The 19,697-nt window shown below is 42.1% G+C and overlaps 2 protein-coding genes across 2 annotated transcripts; both read right to left on the bottom strand.

Moving 5' to 3' along the window:
* Window positions 1-474: 474 nt before the first annotated feature.
* mdc1 (mediator of DNA damage checkpoint 1) lies at window positions 475-11,145 on the bottom strand. The gene is made up of 12 exons (XM_029280275.2): window positions 11,089-11,145; window positions 10,309-10,445; window positions 9,595-10,194; window positions 9,430-9,508; window positions 8,070-9,307; window positions 7,689-7,751; window positions 4,404-7,564; window positions 3,298-3,435; window positions 2,967-3,149; window positions 2,674-2,799; window positions 1,974-2,084; window positions 475-1,876 (listed from the first exon to the last, which is right to left on the bottom strand). The coding sequence occupies exons 2-12, from the start codon at window positions 10,442-10,444 to the stop codon at window positions 1,673-1,675; spliced, it is 6,039 nt and encodes a 2,012-aa protein (XP_029136108.2). The 5' UTR covers window position 10,445; window positions 11,089-11,145; the 3' UTR covers window positions 475-1,672.
* A 1,624-nt stretch (window positions 11,146-12,769) lies between these two features.
* On the bottom strand, window positions 12,770-17,313 carry tubb5 (tubulin, beta 5). Its single transcript, XM_020649089.3, has 5 exons — window positions 17,153-17,313; window positions 14,589-14,697; window positions 14,213-14,323; window positions 13,867-14,111; window positions 12,770-13,756 (listed from the first exon to the last, which is right to left on the bottom strand). Exons 1-5 carry the CDS (start codon window positions 17,207-17,209, stop codon window positions 12,944-12,946), a joined length of 1,335 nt encoding a protein of 444 aa, XP_020504745.1. The 5' UTR covers window positions 17,210-17,313; the 3' UTR covers window positions 12,770-12,943.
* Between the last annotated feature and the right edge of the window lie 2,384 nt (window positions 17,314-19,697).

The raw sequence follows: 19,697 nt of genomic DNA, 5'->3' as shown, positions 1-19,697 counted from the left end.
CTATACTGTGCGTCTATAAACACTTTTAAGACATTACATTACGTGTGAAGAAGGTCATAATGTGTCTTGTGTTATGATGCAATGCTCCTAAAAGTATTTTCCTAGTTTTCCTCGATATCAAAGCTTGTCTAGAGTTCTGAATAATAATAAAAAAAGGGCCAGAACATAAATCTACACGTTTCAATTTCTACACTTGAGGGAAGTTCAAATCTACCTCTTTTGACAATTTAATCTCAAAATTCTAACAATTAAAATGTATTTGAAGATTCTCGTTGGTTACCAATTTCTCACTAAGACCATCTGAAAAATAATATATAATATAATATTTTATACATACAGATATACATATAAGTATAATTATCCTATATTCCGATATTGATGCTTTCCTTAACTGAGGAAAACATCAGCACCAATACAATACAACTAGTCATAGTCAAAAATGCAGATAAAGCTTACAACAGTGAAGACATAAGGTAATATAGAAAAGATTTAATGTTCTCATTGGGAATACAGACAGAATACTTAACATGATACAAATACATTATGGTGTTAAGATATTAGCTGTTGAAAAGTTTCTGTAATCCAACTTTGTTGTCAGCTAATGAGCATGTTTTTAAAAACACCAATGATGCAGCATGGGTAAACTTTACGTATACACGGGGTCAGAGGAGAAATCGACTTGAAGATCTGCTGCCTTTTTTTACCTTTTCTTTTTTAGATAAAAGACATGTATGCATAAAATGAACGGTCGGAAAATTTAGTACAAGGGCAGGAACATATTGATGTAGGAAAAGCATCAGCGTTCAGGTGCCTATCATGTCTCATCACTGGAGGTAATAGGATTGGATGAAGCCTTAATGGAGTATGGGAGGTGGGTAATGGAGACGGAGGAAGAACCAGATCCAGGTTCAAGATTACCTCGGCATAAAAGGCACTATACTCTTCTTATCGTGGCAGGAGAAACGTTTTTTTTTTTCCATCCCCTGGTCATTATAGATGATGTTTCTCAAAACCTACCTGATCACTTCCACTATTCCTCCACCCAAACATGATTATACTTCTCCCACTTCACATCTGGTAACCTGCCAAACGGGCTGATAAGAGTTGGAGCACTTAGCATACAAAAGAGAGTAGCAGCATTTTTGCTGTGTTAAGTTGTACTCTGCGTGTTATTGTGGTGCCAAGAAGAGGTGGAGCACAGCATTGGATAACAGGGAGAAAGGGACAAGGATGAGTTATTGGTAATTATTCCCCTCCTGCATCATAGCAGCATCATTGCTGTCAGCTTTTGCAACGCTAAAAACTACATTTCCTCAAAGACCCAAAGCCTGATTGGTAGAAAAGAATCAACTGAGTGCAGAGTTGGAAACATACAAACTATAAACTCTTTTGCAAGTGTCCTAAATTCAGTTTTTACCATTTTCCAAAACAGGATAGAGTGCATATAAAATTTGTTTAATATTATAGCTAACACTATAAAATAACTACATTCAAAATATGTTATCTACCATGTGAGTATACAATCCATTTTAGCTGTATGTGGCACACACACCTGTTGAGTTTTGTACCAGTCACTGATTTGTAAGCTAATCAACGACATGAAAACAGCGGCAGATTTCCTACATATGGATGGTGTCACATTTTGTGGATATTGCAGTATACCCAGGGGCTGCTAAGTCTTCCTCCTGCCCCTTCCTCTTCCTCCTGCAGTTGGTAGATTGCTGGCAGGAGCAGAGATTGAGTGGGTCTGTAGGTCGAGTTTCTGCTGCAGAATCCCTGTGAGAATGAACTCAGCCGTAACGACCGGGAGGGACGCAGCGAAAGCAGGACCACAGAGAGACAAGTCCTCCTCACAGGAAATCACTAAAGTCTGAGGCTGAAAGGGACGAAAAAATGAGATGGATATGTCTTAAAACAATAACTACAGTTACTAATTTAATTGTCTGCAAGACTTGATGGAGAAAGTACTTCACCTTGTGAGAAGAGGGCATCTTGGGAAGAAAAGTAGCTCCACTGCAGGAGATAATGTCTTTCATATGGACTGGTTCTGGCTTCACTGATTTTGTTACATGGATTTCGTATCCCTGACAGAAAGAAGACAAAAGAAGCAGCATAGAAAATGTAAACAAGTCTAGTTCCTTTCTATTTGTATTTAAATATCTGCAAGAACACATCTCCAAGGAAAGGAATCTGGTATTACAGAGGTATACAATTCCTCAATAGTAGCTTGAATCAACATTATATGTGGAATCAAAATATCCCTTTAGAGATACAGCGCAGTGCATGATGAGTATGAATCAGAATGGAAACACAACAGCCTGCTTCCCTATGTTAAGTACCTATAAACAACCAGTGCATTAACAATAAAAGTCAAAATACTTCCCACAAGGCACAGTGTAATGGTGAACAATCACCACTGAGTCAAGATGTGAGCATGTTGAACTACAAAGAGGCTAATGCCTGATCTTTCATAGGCTGAAGATTATTCTAATACAGACGTTTCTGTATTCCCGCCATGACTCACTCAGTATTCTTCACTGTCAATATTATCCACCACCACCACCAGCGTTGTTCTATCTGCCTGGGGAAATACCGCAATAACACTCGGCCAACCTCTCGCTCAGAGGAAGAATATGAGCATAGAAATACATGTTGTGATTGACTTGTGAGTACCTGAAAGAGAGGCTGACTGCTGGCAGTCCTCAGAGACTCCTGTAGACAGAAACTGAACTTCTTCTCCTGCTCCGGATCCTTCACAATAAAAGCATGAGGAGACAGGAAGCTGCCAGCCTTACCGCTCTAAAACACAGACAGCAGACAACAAGAACAGTCAACCAGCCAGTATCTATTTAAGTACATCTACAGTATGTATGTGACTTATAGTTTAAGTGCATATACATCCACATCCATTTTTCAAAGAGAGACCCGGTCTGGGGAAAGTTTTAACTGATAATATAACAACTAACCTTTTCAAGCCAGTGTGTGGTGACAATGGGGACTCCTTTAGCCACTGCACACAGGAATTTTACTGTCCTGCGGACCTTATCAGTCACCAAACAGTTCATATCTGCAACACCTTTAGCCATGCTGCCTCCTAAACGAGCCAACACTCTCTCCCCTGCTTCATCCACCACACCTGTGAACAGCACCTGAGAAAAAAAAGACAAGACACGCAAGGCAAATCCAACTTCAGTTTTTGTTTGGTGACAGGCAGAAATCTGTTTCTTATGAAGGTTCAAATAACCCTCTAACTTTTCTGACAGATATGATCCGATGTCTACAAAGTCATATGAAAACCTTATAGGTCTGGCTGGCACTTCTTGATCGACCACCAGCTGCCGGGGAAGCAGAGGAGGAGCGAGGTGTCTTTACAACAGGTGACGAGTCCAGAGGAGCCCGTCGCTTCCGGGACACACCGCTGGTTGGAGTCTGGGGCTGTTCAAGGGAAGAGGAAATGGAGAAGGGATGAGTGAATGAAGAAGAAAACCAGTACAAGAACACTATGTCATGGAAGAAGTGTAATTTAAAAAAGTAGCAATCGGAAATGACACCTAGGGGAAAATTCATGAGGAATGGATTGCGGTGGCTAAAAGCAGCATGTATTATGCATCAAAGATAGCTAATGCTATCCAAGTACAAACAGACCATTAAGTTAACCTGATCAGTTCAGTTTCTTCTTGTTTTGTCACTGCATAGAGGTGACGGAGCTGAATTCTGTCCAGATGATAAGCTGGGAAAGGAAGGGACACCTTTCCCAAACTTTGATATTGGATTAAAACAAATCTTACTCCCTGGATTGAGCCAGGAAGGGCAGCTGGTACAAAACAAAGTAGAGAACTTTAAAGGATGAGCATGACATCCCTTATAAATATTGCAGCAGTTACCACCAACTCTTTGCAGATAGTAATTTTTTCCTATGAGTGTGGCTATTAGCCCTGGTGTGTGGGATTTAGACTTTTTTTGCAATGATCAAAAGTGGTCAAATTTGAGCCCAAATGAATGCAAAATGTTTCACTTAAATACAGGTTTTTGAAATGGCAATGTCTTTTCGAGTCATTTGCACATGTTTTGCAAACGCTAAAGCTGTGCAGTCCTTTTGTGTATCAGACCTTTATTTCATTTGGATAGTAATTGTGATGCAGAGTAGGTCAGACTACTGTAGTTGCATTAAGAGGAGACCTAGACAGTCACTGATGTTGATCGCAATACATTAAGATTATTGGAAAGGCTGAGTCATAAAGAGAAATGCTCCAGGGCCTTTGGCCTCTCCTTTTTCAAGGACAAAGGCTGGCTGAACACGAATTATATACATCAGTTTACTAGTAAGTCTGTTTTTTGTTTCAACTCTGATGTATTTTGTAATTTTTCACAATTTCCAATTCAATGTGAAGCAATCCAGTCACCTCATAAGCTTCCATATTTGCATCCTGGTCAACAGATGATCCACTTTCATCCTGCTGCTCCTTCCTTTTGTCCTGGACGGCTGATTTTCGACCTCTGCCTTTCCTCTTAACAGTCTCCTCCTCCGTTTTCTCCTCTGTCACCTCCATTTCAGTGGAGGAACCTTTAGCATTCATTTTTGCTTGAGCGCTGGATCGTCGACCTCGTCTTTTAGCTTGAACTGGAATCTCATCGTTAGTTACAACTTTTGCTTCTTCTTCTGCTTTCTCCTTCCCTTTCGACATTTTGCAGCTGCTGCTGGGATCCGCTGTGTTTTCCTCCAACTCTCTTTTTCTTCCTTTTCTTTTAGCTTCATATCCATCACTGAGTGCAGGTCCAACTGGTGACTCAACAGACTCATTATTTACTAATTTTTGGACTCTGCCACTAACATTTCTTTTCGGCAGAGGAGATTCTTCTTCTGTGGCACTCTTGTGAATTGAGGGGCCTTCATCTGCAGCAGCAGACTCAGAGACATTTATATTGGCTCGCTGTCGCCCCCTTGTGGTACTAGTCTGAGAGACAGTCTTCTCTTTATCATCCTCATCAGGAATCTCATTAGTGGATTCATTTCCTTTCCTGCTCTTCCTGCCCCTGCCTGTAGGTTTAGGAGCCGGACTCTGGTCAACAACAGAGTCTGCTTCTAATTTTCTTCCTCTTCCTCTCTGCCTGCCTCCTCTTCCCCTGCTCTGAGAGGCCAAGCTGCAGTGGGAAATCTCCGAGTTGAGGGAGTTGGTGGAGTTAGACCTGGAAAGAACTCCCTGAGGAGAGACATCACCACTGTCACGTTGTGTTGGCCCTGCAGCGACAGTCTTCCTTCTATTACTGCTTCTTGCAGAAGCTGCTGGAGGAGGCTCATTGGTCCTCTTTGCTCCTCTTCCTCGGCCTCTCCCCCTGCTCTCCTGGGCTTTCACACTTGAAGCGGACCTCTCTGAATTGACAGAGTTGGAAGAGTTGGAGCGAGATCTGGTCCTCCTGGCTGGGACATCATTTGAGTCTTGTGTTGTAAAAACAGCAGCAATTGTTTTTCTAGCTGATCTCCGGCTTCTTGCAGGTGTTTCAGTCTTGTTTTCTTCTCGCTCTTTAATTTGTTTTTCTTTGGCTTCTTTTTCTTGTTTTTCTCTCTCCACTTTCTCTTTGTCTTCTCGTTCATTTCTTTCCCTCGCCAGTCTTTCTTCTAGTTCCCTCTTCGCTGTCTCCAATCTTTCTTTTTCTTCCTGTTCCTTTCTTTCTTTTTCAATTTTCTCTTTGTTTTCTCTCTCTAATCTTTCTTGTTCTTCTCTTTGCTCATTTTCAAGCTTGATTTTCTCTTTTTCAGCCTGCTCTTTTCTTTCTCTCTCCAATTGTTCTTTTTCCTTTTGGGCCCTTTCAGCCTGCTCTTTTTCTTCCTTTTCCTTTCTGTTCTTTTCTATCCTTTCTAATTTCTCTCTCTCTTTCTCTCTCTCTGCCTTTTCCCTCTCTGATCTCTGTTTTTCCTCTTGTACTTTTCTTTCTTTCTCTGCTTTCTCCACTTCAAGCCTTAACCTTTCTGCATTTTCAGATTGCAATCTTTCTTGTTCTTCTTGCTCTTGTCTCTCCCTCGCTATTTTTTCTTGTTCATCCTCCTCTTGTTGCCTCATTGACTTTTTGCCTCTAGTTCTTTTAGCCTGTTCTACCTCCTCCTCTTCCTCACTCTCATTCGGTCCTGATTTCCCTCTCCTTCCTCTTGTAGTTGGCAAAGCTTTCACATGTTTCCCTCTCGTCTGTCTCCGTGGAGGTTCAGAACAGTCTTCCTGATCCTCCTCTTCTCTTAATCTTGTCCTTGTAGCCCTCTTTCCTCTAACAGCGATGCTGCTGGTTCCAGCGTCAGATTGTCTCCCCCTTCCTCTATGATGCTGCAGTCCAGTGTCTGTTTCCAGGGGCCTAGTTTCGACAGTGGAGTCCTCAGGATTTGTAAGGGGTTGTGTTGCCTCATCCTGAATTTGCAGACGTTTGGCTTTTCTTTTGCGAGGCCCTGGAATTAAGTCCTCTTCATCACTTTCTCCATCTTCAGCTGTACCCATGGGCTGAGTTCCAGCAGCGGAGAGCTCAGAGTTTGTGAGCGTTTGGGACTCCTCATCCTGAATATGCAGCCTCTTTGCCTTTCTTTTTCGCGGACCCGGAATTGAGTCCTCTTCATCACTATCTGCATCTCCAGCTGCACCCATGGGCGAGGTTTCAACAGCAGAGAGCTCAGAGTTTGTGAGGGTTTGTGTCTGCTCGTCTTCAATTTGCAGCTGTTTTGACTTTCGTTTTCGTGAACCTATCACTGAATCCTCATCATCACTTTCCTCATCGTCACCTGTGCACATGGGCTGAGTTTCACTTACAGACATAGCTTTACTGAGCTGAAGCTCCTGAGGTTGAGCTGCTTCCTCATGTTCTCCTCTTTCTTTTGATTCATTAAGCGGTCTGGGCTTTACTGCTAAAGCAGAAACCAGGTGTTCTTCATCCAAACTCTCCTCTTCCTCAAAGGCAGTCATTGGTTGGGTTTCAGCCATGGCAAGAGTGGACGAAGTGGGAAAGTCTAAAGGCTGCGTCTCAGCAGAAGCAGTACTATTTCTCTCATCCATGTCTGTTTCATGCTCTGAATCACAGTTGGGATCTGGAATATAAGCCTGTGTTGCTTCCAGGGCAAAATTGACATGACCTTCTTTTTCAGTCCTTACAGAACCTCTAGCAACCTTTTCCTCATCTTCCTCCTCTGCATAAGCCTGTGTATCCTCCATATTGGCATCATTCTCTAAAGAGTTTCTCTCTGTATTCGAGTTGGCTGCATACGGTTGGGTTTCTTCCAAAGTCACGCCCCCTTCCAGAGGCACAAAAGCTTGGGTGCTCTCCATGGCTAAAGCCTGGGCCTGAACCTGCGGGTGGCTGCTGTCAGACAGTCCCAGCTGGAAAGACCCTGCTCTAATGGACGGTTCGCCTTTTTCATCAGCAGCAGACTCGAGGCCAAAAGCTTGGGCGGGGTCCCTTAGAGTGTTGCCATGGCCCTCTCTGGTCTGAAGTACAAAGGACTGCGTCTCTGCCACAACATAATCTTCATCCTCGTTGCTGTCTGACAAGGAAGGCAGGGTTTGAAGTCTTTCAGCATGGGCTACTGCACCTGGGAGACAAAGATGAAAATAAAGGGACATTCCTGTGATGTTAAAATTATTATTTCCCCTCCAATATATCCATAGTCTTACAAATAGAAACCGAGATATGTGCAAAAAAAGTAATTCACTCACTTCTAAATGGACCTGTAGAAGGACTCAGGAAGGCCTGGGTGTCCATATCTTCAACTTGTCCTTCTGAAAGTTAAAATAACACAATTAAAAATGCTGTATCATGTGCATTTTTCAATAAAAGGATTTGATGCTATTCTTTGTAATATATATATATATGCTTGATTGAAAACTCTGTCTTTGGGGTTAAATGTTGGCGGAACAGAACAAGCTATTTGAACACATCACCGATGAATCAGGGATACTATCATGGGATTTTGAAAAACTATTTTCTGACATTATATCACCCTGTAAACAAATTGGGAAATGGTCAGTGGATTAATCAACATAAAAAACAACTTTAAGTTTAATTTAAATGAGTCCTGTCAGGATGGATTCATTTACCTAACATCTGTACAGGAGTCGAGCAGTTGTGCAGAAGGGGAACCAGCAACCCAGGTGTGTTTTCTCTGCACAGGCTTGGGATCTGGTCCTCACCGTCATTTTCAAAAACCTCTTCCTTATCTTCCACATTGGTGTCACTGCCCAGTCCAAGGTCAACTTGATTGCCCCCCTCTCCGGCAGAGTTGGAGTCGTTTTCACCTGAATCTGCATCAGAATCTGGCTGAGGAGCATCTGACTTGGTGGCAGGAGAAAGTAACAATGATGCGATAGCAACAGGTATGACCAGAGAGTCGTCTTCCATATCTGTGTCGCTGTCTGACAGAATACCCAAATCAGCTCCTTTATCTACAGTAGCGTTTGACTCTGTGACAGCAGACAGTGCTGAGGGTTCACTGACAGCAGCAGTTTCATCATCTGTGTCACTGTCAACATGCACTCTGAGAGGAGCATTAGGAGCTGATTCAGGCTTACTTGGCTTGATATCCAGTTCAGTGGGAGTTTCATCTATTTTTGAGCCGATAGTATTTGTTCCACATTGCTTTTCTTCCTCCTCATCAACGTCTGTGTCACTGTCTAGGCGGAAATCTTCTGGCTGCGTTGACGGAGCAGAGTCAGCTGTGTGTGTGCTCGGAAATGACCCAGGTTTCGCATCTGACACAGCACCATCATCATCATCAACATCAGTGTCACTGTCCATAGTCAAGCCCTCTGGCTGAATAACTGAAATAAAATGAGGACGTTTGGTGTCAGCAGAGGGAAGAGCAGATTTGGAAACTTTCTGTAAGGCGTCATTATCCTCTTCAACATCTGTATCACTGTCCATGTGAAACTGGACTGTGTCCGCTTTTTGATTTGTATTCAAGCTCACAGGAGCCGCAGATGTTTCCTCTTCCTCCTCTCCCTCCACATCTGTATCGCTGTCCATGTTAAAAACAGGGATCTCATCAGTGAGAGCTGCAGTAGTAGATACAGGCGACTCGTCTTCTCCAGTAAGACTGACATCGCTGTCCTGTTTCACTTGCACATGTTGTCTGCTCTCCTCAGACTTTTCCCCTGCTAGCGCTGCTCTTTCCTCTTCTCCTCCATCCTCTTCGCTGTCATCCACAACCCCAGGGCTCTCTTTTTCCTTTTGCTGCTGTCGCCCCACATCCACGCATGTCTCCTCCTTGCTGAAACTGACATGTCCGTAAGGCCTATTTTTAGACGAGGAGGACGGTGTGATAGGACTTTCGTCCTCACTGTAAAACAAGCAAGACAATGTAGATTTGGGGTAAGTTTATTGACTTACACATTTAAAAAGGTTTGTCAATCCTATGTTATGAAAATATGAATTCTAAAGTAAGGCATTGCAAAAATATACCTTTCAGGGACTATTTTGTTTGTAGGACTCAGGAATGTTGAACAGGTGGGACTGGATTTATAGGACTCTGTGTTGGACACTGTAAAAGACAAGAAAGATTAACTTATAGAGACATCAAATACAGAAACCGGGCCGTTTCCCAAAGCTTTTACATAATCTACATACCGAGTGCCTTGCGCCTTCTCTCTCCTTCTTCCCCTCTTTCTCCATCTGAGTCTAAGTCCGATTCTGGGACCAGGCTTGCCTGTGGCTGTGTTGGAGTTTTCTCAAAGGACAGGCAACTGTGTGTGACTGGAGTATTCCTTGTGTCCTCAGGTAATGACGGCCGTGACTTTGGACCTCCGTTAACAAAACTCTTGCTGCTTCTGTTTGCATCAATTACCGTTTCTCCCGAGACCGCCGGCATCTTAGCCATTACCCCATTAGTTTTGCTTACAGGAGTCGTTGCATCCCCTCGAGAAGAGATTTCATCTGCCGCACAACTCACATACTGACATGGGATGTCGGCCACTACCAAACTGTCCTGTTCACTGAGGGCATATCGTACATTAGGAGTCAGCTTTAAACGGCCCTTGCGGGTCCCGTTCATGCTTCCTAGGTCCCAAACCAAAGCCTCAATGTCAACTTCACGATCACAACCTTTTCTCCTGTAGGCCGAGATGCAGATGGTCGCATGCTGCTTGGATACTGAGGACGCTTCCAACGGCAGGTTGCAGGTGTTGGGTTCACGGCCCAGGACATTGTCTCCCAAAAAGAGGGGTAACTCTGGAAGACAGAGAACGTCCATTGTAAAAAAAAAAAAATACATTGAAAACACCTGTTCATACAACATAGGCAGACAAGTCAATAAACCCCCCCAAACAGCAGATGCAAACTTACCTTTCTCAGGAATATATTTATTTTTTAAGATGCAGAGTTTAGCCAAAGGTTGCCCCCTCTTGTTTTCATTCTCCTCTTCACTTTCTTCTTCCTCTGACTCCAAGATTGAGTCACTGATCATTTGAGTAGCATCCATTCTTCACACAGGACAAAAACACAGTTATGTAGCTATAAATGCAATAACATTAAGGTATTATTGGTAAGTGCAAAAGTAGCTTAAACTGGCTTGAGCATAGGTCAACGTTTTGTCTAAACAGCTAAATAAAGTTGATTTTACACAACATACTTCTTGTTGTATTCCTGCTTCCTTTAAATGCTGTATCGATGATCCTGTTTATGTGGCGCAAAGCTATCACAACTTCTTACTAAACGTGTATGAACATGTGTCACAGCAGCGTCACTTCACAACAATCCCACTTCCGGTCAGAATAAAAACAAAATTAAGATCGAAACTAAAATACGTTAACACTTCAATCTGTGCCGTGAACAACGTCACAGCTCTCAAAAATACAAAGTCACTTATTGTGATATTTCTCTGTTAATTTGAGTGTTTTCATGCCCCTCTTTTCAGATAAACACAGTCCCAGTAATGATGTCAATTACCTTGAAATCTTTGAAGGAAGTTTACGCGACTGCAAGAGTGGTTTTATGCTCAATCAGACAAATGCATATCAAAATAGTTCAAGTAAGATCATTTGTAAATTTACTACATGGCAGCATTATGTGTCCCCCTTTTTTATATCCTCTATTTGCGAAAAAGGTTTGTATTATTTCACCCACCTTCAAAAGGGTTGCCTCGTTCCGAAAATAAACAACAATGTTCATGCACATCCTGCATGGATCCGATCACGCCTACCAAGCGACGTTTCAATCACAAGCGATTGGCCAACACACCCATCACTCAGGCTAAAGCTGCTACCCATTGGACATTCAACTCGCCTGCTCAGATGACGTCATTGTTCATACATTCGTTTTCGCGCTGACCAACTGGTGTCTTAAAGAGACCACGCAGACAAATTAGATTTAGCGGTAGCGGCTTGTCTCAACTTGCCCACTTGTCGTCATAACTGTTGCTCTATTTACATCTCCTTGGCACAAGATTAAACCAGCCACCACTTTGCCATCAGTCACAGTTTGGAGTCTTAGTTTTATATATTTCCACAAGTGAAAGTGTGCATAGCCTACCTAGTATTATTCTATTATTGTATTTTTCTCCCTTTATTTAATTGATCTGAATATGTTTTTGTTTTTTTTAACTTTTTGCTAATTATATTCCTGTTTTTTGAGCTGAAATTTCCCCATAAAAGTTCATCTTTATCTTTATCTTGATCTTTATATGGCCCATTAAGAAAATAAGACAATTAGCCTATCTCGTAGCTGCATCTTCACTTGTATGTCAGGCTCTCAACTTTAACTGAATTCAAACCCTCAAAGTGTCTAGATGCATTAAATTGATGTTTGCTTAAAAAATATATATATATTTGAGAATGTGTCATTGTATTTTACTTAAATACTGGTTATATATGCCAGTGTTCCCCCTACCATTATCACCTGAAGGTCAAGTTAAGGCTTTTTGTGCCTTTATTGTAGGGATAGGATAGTGGATAGAGTCGTAAATCAGGGAAAGAAGTCATTTAAGGATACTTTTCTGATAGAAAAGGACAGCTGTCATTAAAAGTAACACATGAACACCAAGATGCCTTCAAGTGTTGGTGTCGCCATGTCGGCTTGTCCCCCCCCAACACTTTAAACCTAGGGGAAACACTGCATGGCCGTCTACTCTCTTGGTCTCTTAACAAAGACAGGGTGCTATTTGCATATGTTCTTAGGTACCCTCATATTTGTGAGATTGTGGAGTGGCAAAGAGAAATAGTATTTCTCTCATGGGTATCAAAGTGAAATTATTTTCTATCAAAACCTAAATGACAACTGTTACTATAACTGAACTACTGTTAATGCACTGATAATTCCTGAGGTTTATATAACTGTATCATATCTAGGAGCTAATGAAACACATAAATAATGATTTCTTCCTTTTTATTTATATTTATATGTATATTGCCTGTTTTTTAAACTCACTGTCCTGTGTCCGTTTCCAATTGTACTGTCTACCTCTTGCAAATGTTTTCCAATGTGGTTTTCATGCTACAAATGGCAATAAACTGAACTGAACTGAACTGAAAAAAATAAAACCTTCTTATCCATGCATAACAAGAATGGATGACACAGCCATTTTTCATAGCTGCAGGAAAGAGCACATGAATGCTTTAGTATGCTCTATTAGGGAAACTGCTGACCTTGACATTCATCTTTTCTGGAAATCCCCCATGATATCCAAGCCTTATTTATGTTTGCATACCGTTTTGAAGTGTGAGTTTGGAACTCAATGGCCTACTTGTGGTTAATGTAATCCGATAAATAAGAATGATTTCTATGGGAGCATTAATGACAGGCAGACAAGTTATTTTCATTTCACAACTTTATTGGCAGTGAAACACTAGCAATATCTAATGTATTCTAAAGTTTGACTCTAGCAATGCTCCGGCGACTACGTTTGCTCCATGGTTACTTCTGTGGTTATTCCTTGATTATTTCCTGTTTTGATATTGAAGAATTGACCTTCACATTTGTATCTTTAGGCGTCATCTTCAGCCTCCTCCTCAAATTCTCCCTCCTCTTCAGCGGTGGCATCCTGGTACTGCTGGTACTCAGACACCAGGTCATTCATGTTGCTCTCTGCCTCAGTGAACTCCATCTCATCCATACCTTCACCTGTGTACCAATGCAGGAAAGCCTTACGGCGGAACATGGCAGTGAACTGCTCAGAAATGCGCTTGAACAGCTCCTGGATGGCTGTGCTGTTGCCGATAAAAGTGACGGCCATCTTGAGGCCACGGGGTGGGATGTCACAGACAGCGGTCTTCACATTGTTTGGGATCCATTCAACAAAGTAGCTGCTATTTTTGTTTTGCACATTGAGCATCTGCTCATCAACTTCCTTCATGGACATGCGGCCACGGAATACAGCGGCCACAGTCAGATAGCGGCCATGACGTGGGTCACAGGCAGCCATCATGTTCTTTGCATCGAACACCTGCTGGGTGAGCTCAGGGACTGTGAGGGCACGGTACTGCTGGCTTCCTCTGCTTGTCAGGGGAGCGAAGCCAGGCATGAAGAAGTGCAGACGGGGGAAAGGCACCATGTTGACAGCCAGTTTGCGGAGATCAGCATTGAGCTGCCCGGGGAAACGCAGGCAGGTGGTGACTCCACTCATGGTGGCTGACACCAGGTGGTTAAGGTCTCCGTAGGTGGGTGTAGTAAGTTTCAGGGTGCGGAAGCAGATGTCATACAAGGCTTCATTGTCAATACAGTAGGTTTCATCTGTGTTCTCTACAAGCTGATGGACTGACAGGGTGGCATTGTAAGGCTCCACCACTGTGTCTGATACCTGAGGACAGAAAACACAGACTTTCTTTAGTCTCATGAGTTTAGAGGAGAACACAGGAGCAGTGGCTCAAATGAAAACCCCAAATTATCATGTTCTATAGGGTTGGTTACCTTGGGGGAAGGCACCACACTGAATGTGTTCATGATACGGTCGGGGTACTCCTCGCGGATCTTGCTGATGAGCAGGGTTCCCATACCAGATCCAGTTCCCCCACCAAGAGAGTGGGTGAGCTGGAAGCCCTGCAGGCAGTCACAGCTCTCAGACTCTTTGCGGACCACATCCAGGACGGAGTCCACCAACTCAGCTCCCTCTGTGTAGTGACCCTTGGCCCAGTTGTTTCCAGCACCGCTCTGGCCTGGAGGACAAGAAATGATATACAGGTGAGCCATTATTCCCTGCTATTCACACAATATTTAGCCATGCATCAAGATGGGAATATGGAATTCTTCTACCCACCAAAGACAAAATTGTCAGGTCTGAAGATCTGCCCAAAGGGTCCCGACCTCACTGAGTCCATGGTTCCAGGCTCCAAGTCCACAAGAATGGCACGAGGAACATATTTAGCTCCTTCGCAAGAAAAAAACAAAAACAAAGAATTTGTGAGAAAAAGGGAGAAGAGGAGAGGAGAGAAAACATACCAGCTCAATAATGCAGGAAGCCACAGTCTTGGATGTCTTGGATGAAAAAAAAAAACATGCATGGCAGGGCATTTGAGAAGATAATAACATGTCTTTAGATACACCTCAGACTGAAATGGCTGAGTTAAGCGTAATGTTCGAACATTATTGTTGTCTTTTTTTATGACAACCCATTAGATAGAAAAGCAGCTGACCTGTAGCCTCGTTGTAGTAGACACTGATCCTGTCCAGCTGCAGGTCGCTGTCTCCGTGGTAAGTCCCTGTGGGATCGATGCCATGCTCATCGCTGATCACTTCCCAGAACTGCAGGAATAAAATAGAAGGTATCACATGACAGTTCCTTGCAAAGAAAGCACGCATCCCTCCATTAGCAATGTGGTTTATGGAACTTTAAAGAGGAAAACAGCAGTGGCTTTGCATTTTTGGGAGCTGATGAAAATGACAGGATTTTTCCCCTTTCACCAAGCCATATCATTTCGCACAATACAGCTGTTAATATTTCCACAGTCAACAACTGCTGACTAAGCAGAATGCAGTTCTTTCAGATGTAAAGTGCAAAAGGAGAGGGAACAAAGGAGCTACAGATAACAAAAACCCATGAGAAGAACTGAGAATAAACTCCATTTGCAGTCTTAATGCACAAAAGACACCGATTGTCTTCAGATCAGCATTCAGATCTGCATTCATGTCTTGTTCACTCTTGAAAGGACCACACTCACTGTGTTGAATTAAATCCCACAAGCGGGTGTGATGGTTGCACGCACAGGCAGTCATTTGCATGAACATATTTTTGTACTGTCCTCCTCCAACTTGGGCTTTTTTTTGATGGTTTTCTGCTAACAGCAGCAATGGGAGGATTTAGAGTAATCTGGATAAGCGGGCTGTATTGCAGCTCAGTACTTAAGAGATTGGGAGTCAGTTTGGTCTCAGTATCATGACATTGAAATGAGACCACGTAAAACAAAAATTACCAAGTGACCTTAATATGAGGGAGATCTAAAGAAGGATAAAGTGAGGAACAAAGGGTGGAAAAGAACGCCTGAAAAAACTGAGAGCAGCCTGACAGTGACACGATAGATGGCTATCAGTTAAGACTGAAAACCATCATAGTGAAAGAATGAGGACAATAAGCAAGAAAGTCAAGGACACACCCTGACCTAATTCACCACAATGTAGCCCTTCAGCAAGTCTGTCAATCATACCCACTGGACATCTGAGTCAATGAGTCCTGGGGGAATGGAAACTGATCCAGGATCCACACTGTCAGACCACCAGCAGTTATTTTAACACAGTTTGGGCAAACACAGGGCACAAATTATACAAAGTCCCTTAAAAAGGTGAAAACATATATTTTCACTGCATTAACTCCAATTGAACAAGTCTATTTATTTCTAACCCTACAATGGCAGCTTTTGCATATTAAGTCAATTGAGAAGCCAGTGACTTCACCCACTGCTGTGCATCAGCTGTTTCCTCCATTCCTCCCCCACCCTACCCCCTAATTTGGTTAGGAGAAGAAAGACATTGATTACAAAAAGACAAAGCTTGCTCATCTGGACATTTAAATCTCATTCTCCATCAGCAGAGCATCTCTATGATAATAATGTATTTTATAGCATATAGGCCATTGTAAAAGTGCTGGTCGAGCCTATGAACTATATTTGAATATCAGGACGAGATTCCTGGGTGTGTTCAAGAGGTCAGACTTAAACATGTGCGGTCTGTAGAAAATGATGTGCTGTAAAACAAAATTAGTTAGAAGGACAGCAGAGATAATAATGGGCTGAGAAGGCGTGCGCTGTGGCAGACAGCAATTGTTGCTGTAAGGCTTGGTGGGCGATGATGTATTGCAGGCTACTTGGGAGACAGACAGCAGGACCCTTTTAAGTGGAATTAAGTGTCAAATACATGAAAAACTTTTTTTTTTACTTAAAAACAAGCATATGGAAGTTTTCAATGTGAGGCAAAATTATATATTTCAGGAAATGCTCTTTTTTAAACAGACAATTTCTTTCTTCGCCAGTGTCACTCCATGCCACACCCTTGCCACAGCTCCCCTGCTTTCTCACCAGCTGAAGCAACACTCTGCACCTACAGCCTGCAGAAAGACAATCTAATCAATATGTTATACTGATCATTGATCATTAAGAGGAGGAGGGTGGGGTGGAGTAACTAGGCCTCCCATCAACTTCCCCACTCATTGTCTGAAATACCAGCCATATATGTCTGTGCAAGACAAAGAAACCAGAGGAGTGCTCAGTGCACTGACTGAGAGGGTCTGACAAGTGATGAATGGACAGATTTTTTTGTCTTCATGAGATCAGCTGAATCCTTGCATTTGAGACACGCCCGGTGTTGAGTGAACAAAAACCAGTCGAGACACAAGACCCCCGTTATTCCAGTGAGAGGAGGCACGGTCCCCTAATCCACACCCACCCACCAGTTACCGCAGTCCACTGCACCATATAGACAGAGAACCCCTCAAATAAACGCTTAATGTATGTTTTTTCTTTTTCAGTTTTTGAGTGATGAAATTTGATTTGTAGTGTTGGTAAACTTGGTGTTTTTATGGAAGAATTGTGTTTAATTGATGCACAATTAGACAAAAGGATTCCATTGTCTTCAGTCATAATACAACTGTCATCTAGAGAGTTTAGAAAATACGTCTAATGAGTACGTCCACCAAACTGAGCCTGTGGCTTTCTGAACATAATTTAATAAACGACAAAATGTATTATTAATAATAACATTTTCTTACCTTAGCTCCGATCTGGTTACCGCACTGACCGGCCTGGATGTGCACGATCTCCCTCATTATGGATGCTAAAGTTTAACAAGAGACGAGTAGGAGCGTTAACTCTACAGGCACGGCGAGCGAACCGCAGACTTGTGGGAAAGAGCCGGACAATGCATTTATAATGTTGGAGCGTTTCCAGAGCGAGGATGGGGCAGGGGGAGTGGGCGTGTCTAGACCGAGACCCCAGCTGCTTTGCACAGGGATTGGCTGAGACGACTGACCCGGAGAGCCGAGAGGAGGAGGAGGAGACGGGGTGATGCAGATCAGGGAGTGGAAATTAGATAGAGGGATAGAGCAGAATTACACCAGCTGCTGTCTAGAAGAAAAAAAAAAACCCACCAAAAAGACGTGTTACAGTTTTTTTTGTTCGAGACATGAGTAAGCAACAACCAATCAGCTGTAGTTTATCCCTCTCCTTTCTGTAACACTCCCTACAGACTAGACAAATGGAAGACATTTCACTATCAAGCCAGTGACATGATAGGATCAGTCAGCTTGGGCCCATCTCCTCAAATCTGGAGATAAATGTGATAGGATGTTTAAATCTTTGATCATTTGAACAAAACGTTGGTTAAAATTAGCACCTTGCTGAATCTGAGTTTAACTGCTGATGCATTACTCATCCTACTCATATTTCATTTTAGAAATTAAATCTGTATTATTATTCATGATTTTGGGATGTTTTAATCCCAGATTTGCCATTTAGAGAATAATTAGAGGATGATCGTATCTGATTATAAAAATATCCTTTCTCTTGAGATATTCAACATACAATGAGATCTTGAATGTTGTCTTTGTTTCCGTGCTTTTAGAGTTTAAGGCCTCACTATTATGCCATGAGGTAACTGTTATTGGATCATATTTACTTTTAGCAGTTTAGACCTAGTTAGGGGTGTATGCAGAACCCTGAAAGCAAGAGGGAAACTTTAGTTAATGAGAGGATTCATTAGTTTTATGCAGGAATCTTTACTGTGTTATGTTAAGTCAAACTGCAGAGAAATGTGATAAAAAATGTGAAGCATAGTCAAAAAAAATCTACTGCAGATGGAGTTTGACCAGTTGTCATGGAAATAAAGGTGTTCAATATGCTTTTAATTTTCTCTGGGCACTTCAAGGACTTCTAACTCACAAACGCTTGACGTCATTTTGAGCCTTGGAATCAGCAAATTAGGCCTCTTAAGTAGCTGATTTGGTAGCTTTTCAGCTGATTTACCTTTATTTTTTTTTAGAACATTTTCTTGCACAGCCTAATCATGGCAAAGTTTGTATGTTATGTCTATTAATTAAGCAGGAAAAAGAAACTCTTTACATTCACAGGACACCCTGACACAATGTCAATCTGGTACAGCTATCTGAGTTCAAAAAATACCCCCCCCCCAACACACACACACACACACACACACACACACACACACACACACACACAGACACACACACACACACACACACACACACACACACACACACACACACACGCACACAGACACACACACACACACACACACACACACACACACACACACACACACACACACACACACACACACACAGACACACACACACACAGACACACACACACACACACACACACACACACACACATCTGGTCAGAGTAAGGGATAAACCAGACTTCTGTTCCAGCTCTCATCAAGTGAGGAAGACCAGGATCAAATCCAAGGCCAGACTATAAAATAATAAGATTAGACTTTAATCAGTGGGTTATAGAGAACTCTGCTGCTGAAGGGATTTTTTTTAATTTGAAATTACATAATACTTTACTCGTCTGAATTCTGCTGATTTCAAGATGAGCATTCATGTTGAAGAAACTCTAACAGTATAAATATGTTTTACAAATGCTTTCAATACAAACCTGAAGGTCTGCTCTGTGGGTGCTTCATCAGGTTTTTAGTGTGCAATGTTCTCTGTCTTTTGCATGCTATCCTCCAATTTGAATCAGACATCCAATGCACACATAATCTGTGGAGATTATTACACAAGAGTTAGGGTTTATATAAAAACTGAGCACTATTGAGGCAGTTAGCAGTGAGTGCCTTGACCAATGTAAAAGGACAGAGGGCAATGGAAATCCATTTTAAAAGTATCTCAATCAAACACAGGTGCTTCAGGCCTTTAAGATCTCTGCATAGTTTAAAAGTCAGACTCGGGGCCCTGACAGTGAATCTTACCAAAACTCAAATTATGATATTCCAAAAAAGAAACAGCCTGCAACACCACAAACTCCAATTATGTCTAGATACATTTAAAAATCAACTCACAAACACTTTGTGAATAATAACCAAAAACCTTTGTACCTGCTTTGTGAGGAACATCAATGTGAAAAACGCTGCACTAATTATCTCTCTATATATAATTGTACATCAAACAGACAATAGAGCTGTAAATATAGTTTTGAAAAAAAAAAAACATTTAAAAAAACATTCTCTTGACAGTTTTACATTTTTATTTGATATTTTCAGCAAAGTTAAATTGTCAACTGGTATTATAA

The sequence above is a fragment of the Labrus bergylta genome, chromosome 8 (genome assembly GCF_963930695.1).
Source record: "Labrus bergylta chromosome 8, fLabBer1.1, whole genome shotgun sequence".
Lineage (NCBI taxonomy): Eukaryota > Metazoa > Chordata > Actinopteri > Labriformes > Labridae > Labrus > Labrus bergylta.
Note: the sequence above shows the minus strand (reverse complement) of the source record. Positions and strands in the feature narration are given on the sequence as shown.

Coding starts and splice junctions, on each gene's coding strand:
- mdc1 (XM_029280275.2), bottom strand. CDS start 10,444: ATGGATGCTACTCAAATGATCAGTGACTCAATCTTGGAGTCAGAGGAA. Junction 9,308..9,429: donor AACAAAATAGTCCCTGAAAG/GTATATTTTTGC, acceptor CTTGTTTTACAG/TGAGGACGAAAGTCCTATCA. Junction 7,752..8,069: donor GACTCCTGTACAGATGTTAG/GTAAATGAATCC, acceptor TTTAACTTTCAG/AAGGACAAGTTGAAGATATG.
- tubb5 (XM_020649089.3), bottom strand. CDS start 17,209: ATGAGGGAGATCGTGCACATCCAGGCCGGTCAGTGCGGTAACCAGATC. Junction 14,324..14,588: donor CTACTACAACGAGGCTACAG/GTCAGCTGCTTT, acceptor TTTCTTGCGAAG/GAGCTAAATATGTTCCTCGT. Junction 13,757..13,866: donor GTGTGGTGCCTTCCCCCAAG/GTAACCAACCCT, acceptor TTCTGTCCTCAG/GTATCAGACACAGTGGTGGA.